The sequence below is a fragment of the Schistocerca cancellata genome, chromosome 2 (genome assembly GCF_023864275.1).
Source record: "Schistocerca cancellata isolate TAMUIC-IGC-003103 chromosome 2, iqSchCanc2.1, whole genome shotgun sequence".
NCBI classification, from domain to species: domain Eukaryota; kingdom Metazoa; phylum Arthropoda; class Insecta; order Orthoptera; family Acrididae; genus Schistocerca; species Schistocerca cancellata.
In genome coordinates, this window is record NC_064627.1 from 717476322 (window position 1) to 717498640 (window position 22319).

Here is a 22319-nt window from a genome sequence, read left to right on the forward strand (position 1 = left end):
CTTGTCCTCTAGTGACAAGCCTTGGGCATTTTGCTTACCATTACAGTTATTTTTATCTTCATTTGTTCAGTTCTCTAAATTCTACTTCTTATTTCTTTACAGTGACCTGTTCACATTTTGGTTTCTAGACAAATATTCTTCTGCATGCAGCTCTTCTCTCCTTATACCCTCCTCTCTCTCATGTTTGCACAGAATATCATCACAGTGTGCATGTGTAACTAAAGAACATATGATTTTCAAGCTGTACTTAATGAAGTAAGGAGGTCATCAATGTTGTAGTTATGTTAACTGGAAAAAATAAATAGAACTGCTAGATTATAGTGTTATTTCAAGAACAAAAAATGAAATATTTCTTGGTTTTACTGATGAAGAATAGATTAAAAAAAATCACTCTCACACATAAATCTAATAAATTTAATTTTTATTTGCAATCAGGAGGAGACGCCAGCATAAATGTTATGGAACTCTTTATCAATCTAATTCTTTAATATTTATGATGGGTCTTCATATCACATATGTAAAAATACATAACACACACTAATAATAACAATAAAGCTCTTACATGATTGTAGGTAGTAGTACTAATAGAAAGATATTTCTATTGTAATGAGCAAAAATATTTGCAAATTTATGCCTTCCTGATCTTTAAGTGGCCCTGAAAAACGAAGACAGTGTAATGAACAATATCAGGAAAAGCATTGCTACTCCCCAAAGAGACAACCTGTTGAGTTGGAGATAGGCGCAACAAAAAGACTATTACATATCACAGCTTTTGGCCTAAGCTGGTCGGAGCTGGCGGTGGTAGTGGTCATGTGTGCACGAAGTGTGCTTGCTTGTGTGTGTGTGTGTGTGTGTGTGTGTGTGGGGGGGGGGGGGGGGCTGAAAGCTATGATGTGTAACAGTCTTTTCATGGTGCCTGTCTGCAACTCAATGGGTCATTTTTATAGTGTGTAGCAATCTCTCCTTTTCCTAATACTGTTGATATTCCAACCTGGGGTTTCCACTGTTTGATTTTTGCTAAACATTGTAATGATTTATGCAAAGTTATTTTTGTTATTACAAATGTTTTTGTATCACGACATTTACAACAAGAGAGTTACAGGTGGATGGGATGGAAATGATGTAGCACTTGGTCAAACACTGATTCCAATAACTGGACTTGTGACTACTTTGTTTGGTCTGGTTCACATAAAAGAAATTTTATTACATGGCTGTGTATTGCATCAACCATGTAAAAAGGCTTCAAATCTCCCAATCATCATGATAACATTGTAACAATGTCATTCTTATACTCATGAGAAAATAATATGCAAAACTAATAAAGGCACTCACTATTAAAGTTACCTAAAACTAACAGAGCGAAGACGAACGTACAGAGAGAGGCAGAGATATAGAAATGCTACTGGTATAAAATGGAATGTTTAACAACTCAGAATTTAATCTTCTTCTCTATTTCCTAGCAAATGTTTCTTTTTGTCCATGGTTTATGAGCTGATGCCAACAGTGTTGCAAAAATATTTTTAGGGGTTTAATTTTGTTAGATTTCAATGAAAACCAGGTATAAATCTAACAGCTGTTGATAGCATGAAGGAAACAAAGAAAAAACAATGTCAGGTAGGAAGTCAATAATAAGGTGAGTTATACTTGTGTTTGTATTTACAATGGGAACATGGTCTAAATCTTCAATACATATCTATATGTGTTTCCTAAGATAATTATAGTACTAGAATGTTATGAACACACAGAAAAACAGTGGTGGTAGTAACTAAAATGTTACTGGGGCAAGAATGCTAGCAGGATAACAATTCTTGTCATAAAAGTAACAAGTGATCTTGTGTAATTTTTGTATCAGGTGGAAGATGTGTGCTGAAATAAACAAGGAATAACAAATGAGGTTACAAAAAATAAGTACAATGTTGAAGAAATGACCACCATAAGGAACAACAAGAAATATGAGCAGTGTCATTAAAAGGGGTGGTAGTAAAAAATTTATTAGCTCAACCACAATGGATCCAATTGCTAGCCAGAAAACTGGAATAAATATGCTTAAAAATTACTGCTAACTTTGAAAATTGTGTTATGCAATATGGGAAACATCTCAGAAAACCACTTTGGGACACTTCAGTAATACACTTATGAACAATGATACCAAAACTGGCAACATGTGAGTGAACCTACATGTCTGATGGCAAGCTTCACAAAGTACATTCGCACATCTAATAAGGAGCCAGATATTAAATTATTTCATCATAATAAACCATTTTAGAACTCACTGCAATGATAAAGTATCACACGTAAACAATCTCAAAATATTCTGTTTCATCTGCATTTCATGGATTAGGTGGCTGCCCATTTTCTGTTCAACATACTATCACTGTATTTAACAGAAAGTGATTCTATTGCATTACCAATAGTCGCTAAGCTGAAATCATAAACTTCTCCCACTACATCATTTGAGAGATAATATGTAAAAGTTGTTATACAGTATATCCAGTTGGCTTCCAATGCCACACAGTTTAACTGATTTAAGCTTTTAATACTTGGAAATCATCAAATCTCGTTAAGTGAGTAACATAAAGGTTTAAGCATGTACAAGGACAAGCATAAATGAAATGAAATGTTTTCACATACAAGAATGCAGGCACACTTGTAAATTATTTGTACTCCTCATGTTATACAATATAGGCTACAGTGAAAAAGTCTACGGGCATTTCCGTTCCACCTGCCCTTTGCCACCTTCTTCATATTCCTGTGCTGACATCCACATCTGCTGGAATGTACCAATAGAAGCAAGAATTGAGCCTCCAATCCAAGCTCCAAAACGCCGTTCAGCAGTACCACTTGCTGTGATCATTTTTAGGCGCATGCTAGAAGGAATGCGAAGTGAAAGATCACGGTTCAGTCTTTCTGAGAAACCCTGTAGGAAGAATTTCAGTGTCAGAATACACGAAGAACTTTTATCACACTATTTCATTTCTATGACTAGAAAATTATCATACTTCCACAAATATAATTCACACACAAGGTCCACAGGTGTGCTCACACATGCTTGTGAATGCACATCCCCACCCAGTGATCTTGAGAAAGCTTTGATGCACATTTGACGTGGAATGATTTCAGCATTCCGATGAATTACTCACCCGCTATTTTAAGATTTATGTGACATAAGACAGTGGGAAATAAACTAACCACCCTCTGTTTTACATATAAAACATAAGAGGGCAACAGAATCTACAAATCTGAAATCTAGGAACAAGCAGCAAAAATTACATTACATGGTGTAATCAAAATTAATATAACTTATCAATAAATAAGGCACAATTTTCTTATTAAAGTAATGAAACATAGATGATAGCCACTCAATGTTGGGTCATTATTTCCTCAAATAGTTACATCATTTGCAGTCTGACAATACTACTTGCACTGAACTTTACTAATAATCAATTCATAGCTCCATGTTTCAATAACAAAGTTGCAACATGACTGGCTCCCTCCATTCAACAGTATTCTTTTTATGAAACCATGCTTGTTCACTAACATTGCCTGCAATCTTAGCTAAAGACAAAAAGAGTGAACTGAAAGAAAGATTAACAAAACATTTTTAACATTAAATACTTTATATAGCGCATAAATATGTAATAAAGGAACAACATGATCTTTACACATAAAATACTCTACCTGCAGAAGCGAATTTCCACCAGTTACAACCACGCTTCCATATAATGCAGGCCTTACATCGACATCACACATTCCCATGCTTGTCGTAACAATGTGGGCAACTCCTAACATGGTGTGGCCAACCAAGCCACCCCTAGTTTGTACCACACTTGGATCAAACAATGCTTCTGGGATGCGAAATCTTTCTCCACCAAAATCCTGAAAATGATACATGAAAGCACAGCACATTATAATCATATGGTATGTAGGCTACCTATCAACTTTATCCTACTATGGGCTGGAAGTTTTTTTTTAGTAATATTTTACTATGGTAGTTATTGAAGGCTTCACAAATTGCCCTTCTGGCGGCAGTGAAACATGGTCAATTAACATCTCCCTGTCAGTTGTTTTATACCTTTCTTTGTACTTACTTGACAATAGGATTCAAGTAGCTTCCGGATGCTGTTTGTATACTAAGGGGTTCTCTACCACCCTTAAGTCTTCTACAGGACACATATTTTTCTAGAGCTTGATTGTCTATTTACTTGGAGAGATTATGAAAATTTTTGACAACATACGTATTTGTATTGGAAATACAGATTACACTCTCAATTGGAACTACCGCTGGTAGCGATCACATGTGCATGAGGTGTGCTTGCTTGTGAGAATGTATGTGTATTTTCTTTGCGGAAGAAGATAGGCTGAAAGCTATAATGTGTTACAAGCCTTTTGGTTGTGCCTGTCTGCAACTCAACGGGTCATTTTTATGGTGAATAGCAATCTGTTCTTTTCCTAATATTGTTGATACATAAACATTTAAAAGCAATGATGCTGTTGTGTACAGAAATGTGTAACTGGTGGATGATCATAAGAAATTCCAGAAAACCTTGGCCAAAATTTCCACTTGGTGTAACGAATGGAAGCTCTCTTTAAACACAGATAAATGGAAGACAATGTTTATTACAGAGAGAAAGAACCTGATAGTGTCCAATTAAGAGATTCATGGTGAACAATTTTGAGTGTATCATTTTATATACATATTTTGTAGCAATACTAAGAAGCAATATTAAATGGCAAGAAACAATATTAAATGGCACCATCATGTAAAACCAGTATTACTGATAGCAAATCAAAGACTCAGATACGAGAATTGCGTACAAGACACGACTGTGACCAATTGTACAGTATTGTTCCAGTGCTTGTAGCATAGACAAAACAACAAAATTCAGAAACTCACTGCTAGGATTGTAACAGATTGGTCGGCCTACATGAAAGTGTACGGAAATGCTTGGTGAACTTAAATGGTAATCCTTGGAAAAAAGATGACATAATTGTCACAAAATGCTGCTGGGTAAATTTAGAAAGGCTGTATTTGGAAGAGGGGGGAAGAAAAACTGGAGAATCATTATGCTGCCTCCAATGTAGCTCTTATGTAGGGAAAAATGGAGAATCATTATGCTGTCTCCAATGTAGCTCTCATGTAGGGACTATGAGAATAAGATAAGAGGCACTATTATGTGTACCGACAGTAATTTTTCCCTTGCCCAATATACATATTGAAAAGAAAAGACAATCGCTAATATGTAAATGCATTTTACAGTAGCTCACAGAATATAAATGCAGATGAAGATACAGAACTTGTGCATATCTCTTCTATATGTTCACCATCTGAATAAAGTACTTTTAGCTCCTGTTTGAGAGATATCATTTCCTCTCTATCTGATATACAGAACATGTATACTTTTTGATTTGTTTTTGTAGCCGTTTTCACAAGGTAATCACTGTTCAAGTTCTGCCTCGGATGACTTAAGTTTCATGCCCACTGCTATGGATATGTCAAAATTCATCCAATGCAAGGAGGAAGGAAGGGAGGGAGGGAGGGAGGCAGGCAGGGAGGGGGGAGGGGAAGGGAGAGGGGGAATTAGTTTTAGAGAGAGAGAGAGAGAGAGAGAGAGAGAGAGAGAGAGAGAGAGCAACACAGCAATACAGAAGCCTGCAGGGCCCAGGTCTAGTTACATATGGAGGGAGGTGAGAGCAACCATGTTCCATATTATCAATAATTACAACATGTTGCTGCAAACAATAATAAATAAAATTGTATGGCCCCTTCACAGTCTTTAGAAGCACAGTTATATGGCCATTAAATCCACAGAGGTAGAAACTGATGCTGCATGTGAGATTGTTTGGGCAACACTCAGTATCAGGGATGGGCACAAAATGATAATTGGATCCTTCTATCACCCACCAGACTCATCTCCTGAAGTAATTGAAAACTTCAGAGAAAACTTCAGTTCACTTATACATAATTTCCCGTACTGTAATCATTGGTGGAGACTTTAATCATCCAATAATGAATTGGCAAAATTACAGTTTTGTTAGTGGTAGGCAAAGACATGCTGCGAAACTTGACTAAATACATTCTCTGAAAGCTACCTAGAACAGATGGTTAGGCACCTCACTCATCATGTAAGTATATTGGACCTAAATGCAACAAGTCGACCTGACCTCTCTGAGATTTTTCATATCAAAACTGGTATCAGTGATCATGACACTGTTGTGGCACCAATGATTATCAAAGTATGAAGGACAACTAAAACAAGCAGAAAGATATATTTTTTCTGCAAACTAGATAAAAAAATCAGTAGTGTCATATCTCAATGAGGAACTTGAAACTTTTAGCACAGGAAAGGAGCATATGGAGGAACTCTGGCTTATGTTTAAAAGAGTAGTTGATCAGGCACTGGATAGAGATGTACCCAGTAAGACATTTCACAATGGAAGGGAACCTCCATGGTATACAGTCTTGGTAAAGAAACTTGTAAAGAAACCGAGATTACTGCATAATAAATGTAAAATAAAGTGTAAAAGGCTGTAGATAAAGATATGCTGAATGAAATGCATTTGGCCGTCACGAGAGCAATGCACGATGACTTCAATGACATCATAGCAGAATATTGTCAAGTGATCTTTCACAGAACCCAAGGAAATTCTGGGCATATGTATCGGCTGTTAGTGGCACCAAAGTTAGTGTCCAGATCCTAGTGAATGAGACAGGAACTGAAATTGAGAATAGCAAAGCAAAAGCTGAAATGTTTAATTTTGTTTTCAAATGTTCCTTTACAAAGCAAAATCCAGAAGAATTGGGCCAATTAAATCCTCATACCACTGAAAAGATGAATGTCGTAAGTATCAGTGTCAGTGACGTTGAGAAACAGCTGAAATCATTAAAATTGAACAAAGCTCCGGAGTCCTACGGAATCCTTGTTAAATTTTAAACTGAATTTGTGGCTTAGTTAGGCCCTCTTCTAACTATAATCTATCATAGTTTCTCAAACAAAAATCTATGCCAAGTTCTTAGAAAAAGGCACAGGTCACACCCATCTACATGAAGGGTAATAGAAGTGATCCACAAAACTACCGTTCATATCCCTGACATTGATTTGTTGTAGAATCTTAGAACATGTTTTGAGCTCAAACATAACAGATAGCTTGAACAGAATGGCCTCAATGCCAACAAGCATAGATTTCGAAAACATCAATCATGTGATACCCAACTCGCACTTTTCTCATGACATAGTGAAAACTTTGGATCACGGCAATCAGGTACGTGCTATATTTCTTGATTTCTAAAAAAAACATTTGATGCAGTACCACACCTATGCTTATTGTCAAAATTATGATCATACAGGATATCAAGTGAAATTTCTGACTGGATTGAGGACTTTCTGGTAGAGAGGATCCAGCATGTTATCTTGGCTGGAGACTCATTGCCAGCTGTAGGAGTAACTTCAGGTGTGTGTTGGGATCCTTACTATTCATGTTGTTTACTGATGAGTTCCAGACAATATTAATAGTAAAATCAGGCTTTTTGCAGAGGATGCAGTTACCTATAATCAAATACATTTGGAAAGAAGCAGCACAAATATTCAGTCAGATCTTGACAAGATTTCAATCAGGTGCAGAGATTGGCAACTTGCTTTAAATGTTCAGAAATGTAAAATTTGCACTTCAGAAAAAAAATTAAAAAAAAAAATGGTCATATGACTGTAATGTCATTGAGTTACATTTGGAATTGGCCAACTCATACAAATACCTGGATGTAGCACTTCGCAGGGATATGAAATGGAATGATCACATAGGTTTAGTTGTGGGTAAAGCAGGTGGTAGACCCGGTCTCTTGGAAGAATACTGGGTACGTGCATTCAATCTACAAAGGAGACTGCTTACAAATCCGCACAACCCTTCCTAGAATATTGCTCCCCATCCTAGAATATTGCTCAAGTGTGTGGAGCCAATACCTAACAGGGGATATTCAATATATACACAGAAGGGCAGCACGAACGGTCACAATCCATGGAAGTGTCACAGAACTGGAAGACACTAGTAGACGAGATGTAAACTATCCCGAAAAAGTCTGTTAACAAAGTTTCAAGAACCGGCTTTAAATGATTACTCTAGGAATATACTACAACTCCCTACATATCTCTCACATAGGGATTGTGAAGATAAGATTAGAATAATTACTGGATGCACAGAGGCATTCAATCATTTTTCCAGCACTCCGTAAGTTAATGGACCAATGGGACGTACCCTCTGCCATGTACCTCACAGCAGTTTGCGGAGTGTAGATGTAGATCAAGTGTTCTCTCTTTTCCCTAGCATCTGTCCCACCTATTATGGGGCCCGCTTTTGCAGGTTTCGGCAAATTTTGTCTTGTTATTTATTTTTGTCAATGTAACCACAGGGAGGTAAGTTGTGAGTACCATTCCTTAGTCATTATCTAAACTATGTTTTGTGTGCTACTGTATTTTAATTATTTTTCTATTGCATTCTCAGACAATAAATCTGGGAATCAGCTCAGCATTTGCCTAAATGAATGTGGTAAACTGCCTAATAACCATACTCTGACTGGTTCGTGTGCTAGCCCAGGGTTGTTAATCTGCCACACGGTCTGACTAGCCTACCTGTCCCGCAAATGACGAAACTTCAGGGCAAGTTTATCATTGTCAAACTATTGGATGACCCCTAAGACATACAAACTGACTGAACATAATTCTAATACCCATTCCCGGACAGCATTTCCCTAAGGTAACTGGTGTGACAATATTTGCCAGTACAGTTAAGCTGCTTACAGTTCACAGAAATCTCCTGTTCTGCATTTGCTCCAAAAAAATGGTTCAAATGGCTCTGAGCACTATGGGACTTAACATCTATGGTCATCAGTCCTCTAGAACTTAGAACTACTTACACCTAACTAACCTAAGGACGTCACACAACACCCAGTCATCAAGAGGCAGAGAAAATTCCTGACCCCGCCGGGAATCGAACCTGGGAACCCGGCATTTGCTCCAAGCTGGTGTGGGGTGTTAACAGCTTCCCAATGGAAAAGTGTGTAGTAAATCAGTTTAAGATAGTGTTTCATATTTAGTGGTTAACACGATGATGAATAAAGTAACCCAGTTTATCTTACTTGGTGTAAGCACAGTACATGCCCTTAACAAATTATATATGCCACTTATTAATTTTGGTGACTTGACAACATAATCTATAGAAGTGCTACATCGTTGCTACAGCACACATTTGATATTTTTTGACACATTCCACAGCCACAGACAATGCTTTATAATTCAATATGAATTTTAACCCCACAGTGGTGTGTGCACTGATTTGAAACTTTCTAGTACATCAATACTGTGTGCCAAACTGGGACTCGAACCTGGGACCTTTACCGCTCAAGGGCAAATGCTCTACTCTGTAAGCTATGCAAGCAAGGCTCACAGATTGCTCATACAGCTTTACTTCCGCCGGTACCCCTTCTCCTATGTTCCGAACTTCCTTTCTTCCAGTATTGTTAGCTCTGAGAAGTAAGCATGAGATTGACTTTTGGATGGTAGGAGAAGAGTTACTAGCATAAGTAAGGCCGAGAGGGCGAGTTACAAATTCTGATTGGATAGCTGTCAGTAGAACAATAGCCTCTGAAAGATTAAGGTCTCAGTTTCAAGTCCCGGTTAGGCACATAGTTTTGATTTGCCAGAAAGTTGAACTATCCATCATGAAGAGAGCAATGGTACAAAGTTTGTGTGCTAATTAATAAGCATCAGAGAGCACAGCAGCATTTGAAGATTATAGGAATGATATATCAAAACCAAAGTATTAATTTAAAATAAATTTAAGGCAGTACCTCCAGAGAATTGGCAACACTACTAACAACTTTCAAATATTATAAATATTTTTTCTTACCTGATGGTACCCATCTGGGAACTCATAGTGAACAGCCGGTATAGAAGATACAGTTTTCTCATCATATGGAGTTTCCGACACTTGCAATACACTAGCTTGAAAATCCTGGACAACTTTCTTTGTCATGTAATTATGCCATGAAGGTGTTACTTCTGGTAGGTTTCGTTTTTTTACCCAGCGTGCCTTCTCCCTTTCTTTGACAACCTCTTTGGAGCCAATCATATATGGAGGGACAATTTCTATGCCACTTTCCTGTAAGAAAATTGATAAATATAATATGTGAAATAACTCAGTTTAGAACCTTAGGAATACACACATCAATTAAAATTTACAGTTATAGTTATAAAAGTTGAAATAATGTTGCAACAATTGCAGAAAATATGTAGCTATATATCTACGACTGCAAGTCAGATTATAAGAGAGTTACATTAAAACATTGTCCAAAATATGTAATCAGAAATGCTTTGAAGTGAAAGACACACATAGGCTATTTGAAAAAGTAACAAAACTGGAATGTCTTCATAAGATAACTTTTGTGAATGAGAAGATGGTTACCACTAGCTTCCATACATACTCTGAAGCAACGTGTTATACAATCCATAAAGTGGATCAATAGCTCTATTGTCTGCCAATCCCATTCCAGCAAAGGAGCTGTACAGAGCTCTTGGATGATGGTTTGGCACAAGCTGTGTGACATAACAACACCGACAAAAAAATCAATGTTTACTGTGGTTTAATGGCAGTGTCTTTGGCTACTAATAAAAAGTTCTTATATTCTGGGTTCACTAATCCCAACCACTGATACAATTTCAAACAGAAAAGAATATCTGTAGCAGGTGAAGACTTCTGGTACAAGGAGTCATTCACATTATGGTAAAGGCCTTGTCAAAAGGTGGAGGAGTGAGAGGTTCAAGGAAGCTGCTTGCCTTCAGGCAGGAAACAAAAGGTGGAATAATCAGCAACGATCAACGGCATAAGCATGCAAAAGGCAATGGAAACTGATGCACTAGAATGTAATATGTTTTGCAGAGGAAATGTGGTCGGTAACAGAAAAATAGTGATCTAATGTTGGCCTCACATACAAAAAGAGTCCAGATTAGTTCCCTGTTATGATCTAAAGGAGAGAGTGCCAAGACAGAGGTGGCGTTGAAAAAAAACACAACAACAACAACAAGCCTGCAACATTCCAAAAGTCAAGGTGTGGATTGTTAAAAGTCTGATGTGACAAGGGAGGTAGAAAATCTGAGAAGGATAATACAAAGGCTGGAATGTATGTATAGTATATAAAAATGATACATTGGGAGTAAGATTCATTATCAATTTGGTCTTCTGAAATTGTTTCACAACACAAGATCGTAATGCAGTCCCTCCTTTCAATCATCACAAGAACGCTGAAATGGCATATGGTGAAATATATGACCACTGAACGCAGAAGCAGCTACAGTTGCTTAGCAGTGGAATATTCTGAGCCAGATGAGATACTGGTATCTGTAAGATTCTACAGAAATTATGTGAAAGAACTTGATCCCCCTAGTTTATCATAGGGCACTGTAGCAAAAGAGAAAAGGCCGCTGGACCTGATGGGATACCAGTTCGATTTTACACAGAGTACGAGAAGGAACTTGCCCCCCCTTCTTGCAGCGGTGTATCGTAGGTCTCTAGAAGAGTGTAGCATTCCAAAAGATTGGAAAAGGGCACAGGTAATCCCCGTTTTCAAGAAGGGACATCGAACAGATGTGCAGAACTATAGAACTATATCTCTGATGTCTATCACTTGTAGAATTTTGGAACACATATTATGTTTGAGTATAATGACTTTTCTGGGGACTAGAAATCTACTCTGTAGGAATCAGCATGGATTTCGAAGAAGACTATCATGTGAAACCCACCTCGTGCTATTCGTCCATGAGACTCAGAGGAGAGCCATAGACACAGGGTCCCAGGTAGGTGCTGTGTTTCTTGACTTCTGCAAGGCGTTTGATACTGTTCCCCACAGTTATTTAATGAACAAAGTAAGAGCATATGGACTATCACACCAAATTGTGATTGGATTGAAGAGTTCCTAGATAAAAAAATGCAGCATGTCATTCTCAATGGAGAGAAGTCTTCTGAAGTAAGAGTGATTTCAGGTGTGCTGCAGTGGAGTGTCATAGGACCGTTGCTATTCACAATATATATAAATGACCTTGTGGATAACATCGGAAGTTCACTGAGGCTTTTTGAGGATGATGCTGTAGTATACAGAGTGGTTGTAACAATGGAAAATTGTACTGAAATGCAGGAGCATGTGCAACGAATTGACGCATGGTGCAGGGAATGACAATTGAATCTCAATGTAGACAAGTGTAATGTGCTGTGAATACATAGAAAGAAAGATCCTTTATCATTTAGCTACAATATAGCAGGTCAGCAACTGGAAGCACTTAATTCCATAAATTATCCGGGAGTAGAAATTTGGAGTTATTTAAAATGGAATGACCATATAAAATTGTCAGTCAAGCAGATGCCAGACTGAGGTTCATTGGAAGAATCCTAAGGAAATGCAGTCCGAAAACAAAGGAAGTAGGTTACAGTACACTTGTTTGCCCACTGCTTGAATACTGCTCACTGGTGTGGGATCCGTACCAGATAGTTGATAGAAGAGAGAGAGAAGATCCAACGGAGAGCAGTGCTCTTTGTTGCAGGATCATTTAGTAATTGCGAAAGTGTTACAGAGATGATAAATAAACTTGAGTGGAAGACTCTGCAAGAGAGACGCTCAGTAGCTCGGTATGGGCTTTTGTTGAAGTTTTGAGAACATACCTTTACCAAGGAGTCAAGCAGTATATTGCTCCCTCCTATTATATCTCACGAAGAGACCATAAGGATAAAATCAGAGAGATTAGAGCCCACACAGAGGCACAGCGACACTATTTCTTTCCATGAACAATATGAGACTGGAACAGAAGGGAGAACCGATAGACGTACTCAAGGTACCCTCCGCCACACACCGTCAGGTGGCTCGTAGAGTATGGATGTTGATTTAGAAAGGTATCCAGCAACTGGAAGTAAGGCGCTGTCATTCCTGTTTTCAAGAAGGGTCTTAGGAAAGATGCAAATAATTATAAGTCTAAATCACTGATATCGATCTGTTGTAGAATTATACAGCATGTTTTATACTCATGTATTATGAGGATCAATGAATAGGGCAAGGACTGGCAGTTGGCCCTGAATAAATAAGCCTAACATATTTCAAATACACAGGAGAACTCCACTATTGTATAATTATACTATTGATGACACATTGCTGGAAATAGTAACCACCATAAAGTATCTAGTAGTAACCACCCCTTTGTGACCTCGAATGGAAGGACCACATACAGGCAATAGGAATAGCAAATGCCTGGCTGAGATTCTTGGGAAGGATCTTATGGAAACATAATTCAATGAAAGAAGTTAGACAAATTCTTGAGTATTGCACATGAGTCTGGGACCTTTACCAAGTTGGGTTAATAGAAGAAAGATAAACAAGATCTAATGAAGAGAAGTGGATTTTGTCACAGGCTCATTTAGTAGGTGTAAGAGCATTAAGGAGATGTCCAAACTCCAGTGACAAACTACAAGGTAGGTATCGTGCATCAAAGAAAGGTTTACTACTGAAATTTAGTGACAGTATGTTCTGGTAATAGCCAGACAAATATGTCTGATGAAATGACCACAACAAGAAAATTTGAGAAATTAGAGCTTATACAGAGGTTTACTGACAATCATAATCTTATATACCATTTGCGAATGGAACAAGAAAGGGGGAAGGGGTGGGAAGCACACTTCCAGGTGGCCTGAGGAGTACAGATATACACATAGATTAATGGGGAAGTAGGGTAAGGAATGAGTCATTGTGAACAGTTCAGTGATGGGATTATTCTCATCAGAATCAACATAAAACCCAAGTCAACAGATAAGTTCAGATATATAGGCACTGATGTCAGAAAAACAAGATGAAGAGACAGAAAGTACAAGGTCGGTAGGATGTCCCTCATTTCAGGGTATGATAACGGATAATCGAAGCTCTGACGAAGGAAATGGTTCAGTCGTTCCAGTCCAAGATGATATTGTGTGACCAGGAGGGAAATTATTTGTAGCTGACTCTAGTGGATGGTGGGAGGATTGAAAGTGTATGAGGATATGGCAGGGGAAATCTGACTGCAGACTAGGCATCTGGGGTAGTGCCCATCTGTGAAGGCCTTCATGAGAGCTTCAGCATACTGGGAAAGGGTGTTCTTGTCACTGCAGATATGTCATCTACAGGCGGCCAGGCTGTATGGGAGGGATTTCTTTTATGTTGAAGGGACAGCAGCTGTCAAAAGGCAAGTACTGTTGGTGGTTATTAGGTTTAGTGTGGACAGAGGTGTGGATGGAGCAGTCAGAGAAGTGGAAGTCAGTATCCAGGACATAGGAGGGTGCCATGTGGGTGCCCATGGCTGGGCCATGGATTTGTTTGTATACATCCCTTCAAGGAAAAGTAAATGTGTGTCAGGATGTAGCTGATAATGCATATAAGAAATGAGATAGTGTGTTTAGAGGCTGAAGAACATTGGGAGTAATAGTTTTCGATAGTGGCAAGGCCGTGTGCATGAAGATGCTGGTGTACATGGAGATGGCATCAACAGACACACGTAGGCACCCAGAAAGTAAAGGACGAGAGTCCGTGAATGAAGTACTTAGTATCTTTGATGTTGAGAGATTAGGTTTCAAGCAGTTGGCAAGAAATGTTGGTCAGTAAGACCAGAAATTCTTTCAGTGGTAGCAAAACAGCCAGCCTGGATTTTCAGTGTGTATTTGTACTCTAAATTGTGACGGTATTACTCTGAAAGGTATCAAGTTTTCTTTCTTTTTTTGTGTGTGCCTGTCAATGACTCAATGCTTCTGCTTTTTGCGGGTAGTCTGCTTTACTCCTGAAGTACACTCCTGGAAATTGAAATAAGAACACCGTGAATTCATTGCCCCAGGAAGGGGAAACTTTATTGACACATTCCTGGGGTCAGATACATCACATGATCACACTGACAGAACCACAGGCACATAGACACAGGCAACAGAGCATGCACAATGTCGGCACTAGTACAGTGTATATCCACCTTTCGCAGCAATGCAGGCTGCTATTCTCCCATGGAGACGATCGTAGAGATGCTGGATGTAGTCCTGTGGAACGGCTTGCCATGCCATTTCCACCTGGCGCCTCAGTTGGACCAGCGTTCGTGCTGGACGTGCAGACCACGTGAGACGACGCTTCATCCAGTCCCAAACATGCTCAATGGGGGACAGATCCAGAGATCTTGCTGGCCAGGGTAGTTGACTTACACCTTCTAGAGCACGTTGGGTGGCACGGGATACATGCGGACGTGCATTGTCCTGTTGGAACAGCAAGTTCCCTTGCCGGTCTAGGAAAGGTAGAACGATGGGTTCGATGACGGTTTGGATGTACCGTGCACTATTCAGTGTCCCCTCGACGATCACCAGTGGTGTACGGCCAGTGTAGGACATCGCTCCCCACACCATGATGCCGGGTGTTGGCCCTGTGTGCCTCGGTCGTATGCAGTCCTGATTGTGGCGCTCACCTGCACGGCGCCAAACACGCATACGACCATCATTGGCACCAAGGCAGAAGCGCCTCTCATCGCTGAAGACGACATGTCTCCATTCGTCCCTCCATTCACGCCTGTCGCGACACCACTGGAGGCGGGCAGCACGATGTTGGGGCGTGAGCGGAAGACGGCCTAACGGTGTGCGGGACCGTAGCCCAGCTTCATGGAGACGGTTGCAAATGGTCCTCGCCGATACCCCAGGAGTAACAATGTCCCTAATTTGCTGGGAAGTGGCGGTGCGGTCCCCTACGGCACTGCGTAGGATCCTACGGTCTTGGCGTGCATCCGTGCGTCGCTGCGGTCCGGTCCCAGGTCGACGGGCACGTGCACCTTCCGCCGACCACTGGCGACAACATCGATGTACTGTGGAGACCTCACGCCCCACGTGTTGAGCAATTCGGCAGTACGTCCACCCGGCCTCCCGCATGCCCACTATACGCCCTCGCTCAAAGTCCGTCAACTGCACATACGGTTCACGTCCACGCTGTCGCGGCATGCTACCAGTGTTAAAAGACTGCGATGGAGCTCCGTATGCCATGGCAAACTGGCTGACACTGACGGCGGCGGTGCACAAATGCTGCGCAGCTAGCGCCATTCGACGGCCAACACCGCGGTTCCTGGTGTGTCCACTGTGCCGTGCGTGTGATCATTGCTTGTACAGCCCTCTCGCAGTGTCCGGAGCAAGTATGGTGGGTCTGACACACCGGTGTCAATGTGTTCTTTTTTCCATTTCCAGGAGTGTATTTACATTTCACCACGCCTTTCCTACAGAAGTATGTATGGCATGTGTTTTTATATGCATAATCAAATGTTTCTAGTACATAAAAATTAGCATTGCATCTTTTAAATGCATTTTTGGGTTATGTTAGTAATTATGCTCTGTCATGATTGTTAAGTAGCGTGGAGTTTGTTCTACCTACACTGGTGAGAAAATATTTTTCTTGTTATTTGTGTCTGTTTGTGTGTGTAACGAGTGATATCAATGTCACCAAACGGTTTAATTGGGATAGAGGCAACCAAATGATTACTGAAATTACTGTGTGGAAGCTATGAGACTGGAGATGTGATTTTGGACCTTTAGAAGAATATCATCCACATAAATCTGAAGACAGCCGTGATAGATAAATGTAAGAATGACTGCCCAGTCATCCTGAAAATTCTACAATCCATACTGATGATGATGTTTGGTTTGTGGGGCGCTCAACTGCGTGGTTATCAGCGCCCGTACAATTATCCAATCTTTGCTCAGTCCAATTTCGCCACTTTCCTGGATGATGATGAAATGATGAGGACAACACAAACACCCAGTCATCTCGAGGCAGGTGAAAATCCCTGACCCCGCCGGGAATCGAACCCGGGACCCCGTGCTCGGGAAGCGAGAACGCTACCGCGAGACCACGAGCGGCAGACAATACAATCCATACTGCTAACCAGAATTATATACAGAAAATGGAAAAGAAACGTGAATATGTTAGCTAATAACCAGTTTAGTTTTATTAAAGACAAAAGAACCAGAGACGGATTTCTGACTTTGCACTTGACAATAGGGGCCAGAAAAATCAACAAACCTTAATCAGGTTTGTCGACCTGAATAACATGTCAACAATTTAAATTAGTGCACAAGATTTGAAAATATGACAAAAAAGGGATAAACTATAGAGAAAGACATGTAATACTGAATATATACAACAACAAATTGAGAGGGTTTGTTGTCCTACAAAAGGCGTTTGATAATATACAGTACTCAAATTAAAGAGGGTGTAACACACGGATACAGCCTTTTCCTTTGCTTTTAAACCTGTATATTCTAGAAGCACTGAAGGAAATAAAAAGGTGCACGAGTGGAATTAAAATTAAAGGCAAAAGGATATCAATTACACAATCTACTGATTGCAAATGTATTCTCTATGAAGGTAAAGTTACTGTACTTGCTGAATGGGATTATCAGTCCACTGAGTACAGAGTTTGGATTATGAGTAAACTGAAGAATGACAAAAGTAAAGGAGAATATTTGTTGAATGGGATTAACAGTCCATTGGACACAAAATGTAGATTGTGAGTAAACCAATGAATGACAAAATTAATGGAGAGTTGCAGAAATGAGATAGCTACAAGCATAGCATCAGTATGAGGACCACTTAGAAGACAGGGTAAAGTAATTCTGCAACAATGCATGCAAAATAAGGCACGATGGATGAAGCAAACAGGTCACAAGACATATACTAGGACAAACAAAGAGAGCACATCTTGTCAAAGAAGTCTGTTTGTATCAAACATAAGCCTCCATTTGGGGAATAAATTTCAGAGAATAGACATTTGGAGCACAGCATTTTATGGAAGTGAATCATAGACTATGGGAAAATACGAAAAGAAGGGAATCAAGGCATATGAGATGTGCTTTTACAGAATTATGCTGAGATGTAAGTGGATTGATAGGCTAAGAAGTAAAGAGATTCTCTGCAGAATGGATGTAAACAAGAATATGTGGAAAATACTAACTAGAATACATAATGGGATGACAGGAAATAACTACCGTGGCACCAGAGGGAGCTATAGAGGGCAGCCATTATAGAGGAGAACTGAGATTGGTACATACACAACAAAAAATTCAGGATGCTGAATGCGGAGTGCTATTCTGAGACGAAGAATTGGCCCAGGAGAGTACACAATGCCAAATCCAAATCACACTGATGAAACTACTCCTATTTATAGGGTTCATATCCACAGGTCTTGCTGGTAAGTACCTATGTGCAGTGAATGCTATCTACATCAATTTTCCAAACCACTGTGACGTACACGTCAGAGTGTACTTTCAATTGTAACAACTATTATGGTTTCTAACCATTCCATTTGCATATGAAGAAGCTCCATTAATGCCTCTGTGCATGTTGTAATTAGTCTGATCTTGTCTTTGCAGTCCATAGGTGAGTGAAACATAAAGGAATGTAGTACCTTCCTAGATTAACCACCTACTACTGGTGTTGAAGTGTAGGCCCTGTGTAGGCTTTTGTGGCTAATTGATGTCTGTATTAAGTATCTACCAAGTCAGAATTTGCAGCATGTTCATTATGCTCTTGTGTGAGTCAAGCAAACTTGTGACCATTCATGCTGCCCTTCTTTGCACAATGTGAACCAGAACTCCACCAACAAAATTTCAGAACTTGTTCATGGAATGTTTTCTTATGAGGAACCCATGATCTTTAGTGGCTCACAGTGGAGTAATTGAATTTAGCTTGAATTATTACCTCCATTTTGCTTTTTATCTTTATGCACTGAAAATACTGCACACCAGTGAAAATGTCAATAGAATGTGTTGGTTTCTTGTTTGGAAACAAAATTGTTCCCTTCACCCACAGTACATGCTGTTGACAACTGTGAGGCTTTACTCTTCGCCCTCAAGTTTGCTTTCAGTATTGCTCAGTTCTGTCTCTGGTTACTTTCTGCAGCAGTGTTAGTTGTACATTAACAGTGGTAGAGTTAATGATGAACAGATCGCCACACACAACTTGCGTGCAGGTTCACTGAATGTGAGCTGTCCTTGAGGCAATGGCAACCACTCTAAAGTATTTTTGCACCTGAGGGATGTTACATTATTCTTTGTCATATGTTACACAATTTTGTGACATTGTTACAGTAAAGATTGCTTCACTGTTATGAAGGAGTTTTCACATTAAGTTACAAAAGGTACTTTTGGTGACTAACGTAATAAATCATAATTACATTATTACTCTGTAATGTGTCACCAGAGATGTCCCATATATCAAAACTCAGGAAATATGCCAAGCAATCTCTGAAATTCCATTGGTGGAGTTCACATTCCCCAGTACAGTATACGTTCAATGTACCATTATACTTGGGTCAAAATAACAGTGATTGATGGATACACACGAGAGGAGTCAATGTTGTTGGTCCATGTTTGTACGTAAGATGGGGATATGAAGATAGGCAACACTGTTGCTGCAATCTGAAAGGAGCAGTCTCTTCTCTCTTGCAATGACATTAACATAGAATTAAAATGTTACACAGTGTCAAAAGTCCCCATAACTAAACAAGAAAATTATTAACACAACCCACACACTTTATAAAGCAAATGTAATGACTGAAAAAAATATCAGTATCAAATATTAAGTCTAACACAAAGCAGTTACATGAAATGTTATCTGAACAAAAAAATTCTTTTACAAACGACACTTCTGAAGATCTTAATTTCAGCAAATAGTCAAGAAAGTGGAAACATTTACATACTACAGTCCATAAATTAAGATACTGATTGCTTCAGTGCTCGTATGCCTGATTATAATGTTGACCAAAATTGGAGACACTGCTACAAGATACCTAATTCAAACAGCAATATCCATCTTATTATACGTCCTGAACAATACGACATAAATGGCTCTAATAAAGTACTTTTAAGGGTGCAATGCCTTACCCAAAAAATTCCTAGTCTTAGTCCTATTAATAAAAAAAATAATAATAAAAAAAATCTCAGAGGAATTTGCTGGAAACAATTATATATACACAAAGTAAAATGGCTCCAGCTTAGAATACATAAGTTGATAAATAATCATAATAAACCATAGCAACACTGTGTACTACTCAGAAGCTATAAATTGGCAACTGCCCCAGTGTGGTGTGCAGGGAGCGCACAGTGTTTGCTGAAGGGACGTGGTGGGGGGGGGGGGGGGGGGAGATGTCCGCCTCAATGTACTGTAAATACGGTGTAGGCAACACAAACTGGGTCTTGAGCATCCATGAAAATGGGAAATGTGGACAGTTGTGAAGGTAATGAAGTTAAACAGTGCAAAAAGATAAAAACAGCAACAGCACAATTCTTCAACAAAGCACGCAGCGCCATCAATACCACCTAATAATGTGCCCCGGGTTCGATTCCCGGCTGGGTCGGAAATTTTCTCCGCTCAGGGACTGGGTGTTGTGTTGTCCTAATCATCATCATTTCATCACCATCGACGCACAGGTCGCTGAAGTGGCGTCTAATCGAAAGACCTGCACCAGGCGAACGGTCTACCCGACGGGAGGCCCTAGCCACACGACATTTCCATTATATGTGCTGCAACGTGGTAACAAACATCTGCAAAGCACTATGGTACGAAGTCTCAAGTTACAGTTCATGCTTAATACCACAACCAAGATTATTGGAGTTGGGGGGGGGGGAGGGGGGGCATGGTCCAGCATTACACTCTAGCCAGATCAACAGAGGAACACGGCACATACTCAATAAATAGAAGGATGAAAGTGGTACGTGAATGTGACACAACTGAGGGTACAAATTATTGACCTTTTTAGTTTACTCATTAATACAAATCCTCTAGGTTTTTATTGCCTCTTATTACTAGCCACAGTGTTTAAAACTGGAAATTTCTCAACATAAGGAGAGCTGCATCAAACCAGTCTCTGGACTGAAGACCACAACAACAACACATGCAAAAATGTGGTAGAAACAAGTAAATAAACACAACACAGAAAGTACCACTAGTGTTACACTTCTGTCTAACAACATTGTCTTACAGTTAGCAATGAAACCCACAATATGAAAGATTATACCTGCAAAAAATTTTTACACTGCATACTAATATAATCTCCACCCAGAGGAGATTTTACAATGGCTTGAGTCAAGACAAAACCATCTTGCACTGGAACAGCAGAGGTGTGCGTTGCTCCACTGTCTATGACAATGCCCGTCGCTCTCCCATTGGCAAATGCAGCTAGCACTGCATTTTTCACCAGAAAAAATGCAGGCACGTTATACTTCTCAAACATTAATTCCGTCAGTCTTTCACGTTTTGCTCGCACGTTCCAGGGTGCCTCTGACATTAATACTGGATGATATTCAGACTCGGACTGTATGCATTTTGCGTACGTATAATCCAGAACTTGCTCGAATAAATCCCAGTCATCGATCATACAATCTTTCATGTAAGTAGCAACTTCCATTCCGGGCCGAACAACATGTAAGTAGTTCGTATCGATGTAATATTTGTTTGTTGAAGTTATGTTTTGGGGATCGACTTTCTTGTCTTCTGTTTCCATAGGTTCTGTATTAACTGATGCTGTTTGATTCCCATCTTTCACTATACCGACAGCGGCTGGAATCTCGGCTTTCGGTGTATCTTCTTGTGCGTACCCAACACGGAGAGAATAATGACCAATATCAAAGACCAATGCTCCTATTTCATCGCCCCCATATAACATTCCTGAACTCATGGCGACTGTTGGGATAAAAACTGGGAATCGGAGAACTTTCTCTTGGCGCGCTTTGCAGAATGACTATCGTAGTTCTGTGAATAAACCTCCGTAAGATTCTATTTTCGCGTCTTAGAAGTTAGTTGTGTAGTACACAATGCAACATCATATTGACAACACTTCTCCACATTTCAAGAACACACTTCCAATAACGCACTACACTTCACACCTTCAGTTTACTAATAGATAGGTTAACACAAACATCGTGCATCGCAATACACAAATCAAAGCCGTTACACAGACACTTCAGTCTACGCACGCCCGCCTCTAATACCACATTCTCTTTCCCGATGAAGAGATGTTGTTTCGTGATCAACACATGGATGGATCATTCTAACAATTATTTTTTTAAAAAATACCTCTTTAATCGAAAATATAATTGTTAGTATCGATAGGGAACCAATTACAATTATATGCTCCCGTAAATGGAAACAAGCAGTTTTTTTGATTCCATTTTATAATATTTTTAAAATTAAAAATGGAAATGCTCTTTATTTAATTTCTTAGCAATATCCGTAAATAAATAAAATGGAATAA

At 39.5% G+C, this 22319-nt stretch overlaps 1 protein-coding gene across 1 annotated transcript; it reads right to left on the bottom strand.

Moving 5' to 3' along the window:
- Positions 1 to 1494: 1494 nt before the first annotated feature.
- LOC126162511 (actin-like protein 6B) lies at positions 1495 to 22034 on the bottom strand. The gene is made up of 4 exons (XM_049919064.1): positions 21084 to 22034; positions 9898 to 10149; positions 3679 to 3876; positions 1495 to 2917 (listed from the first exon to the last, which is right to left on the bottom strand). The coding sequence occupies exons 1-4, from the start codon at positions 21741 to 21743 to the stop codon at positions 2702 to 2704; spliced, it is 1326 nt and encodes a 441-aa protein (XP_049775021.1). The 5' UTR covers positions 21744 to 22034; the 3' UTR covers positions 1495 to 2701.
- Positions 22035 to 22319: the final 285 nt, after the last annotated feature.

Bases quoted from the DNA above. Each gene is read 5' to 3' on its own strand.
- LOC126162511 (XM_049919064.1), bottom strand. From the start codon at position 21,743: ATGAGTTCAGGAATGTTATATGGGGGCGATGAAATAGGAGCATTGGTC. The intron at 10,150-21,083 runs GTATAATCTTTC...ATTTTCTTACAG, and splicing joins AGTGTAAAAATTTTTTGCAG to GAAAGTGGCATAGAAATTGT. The intron at 2,918-3,678 runs GTAGAGTATTTT...TTCTTCCTACAG, and splicing joins GTGGAAATTCGCTTCTGCAG to GGTTTCTCAGAAAGACTGAA.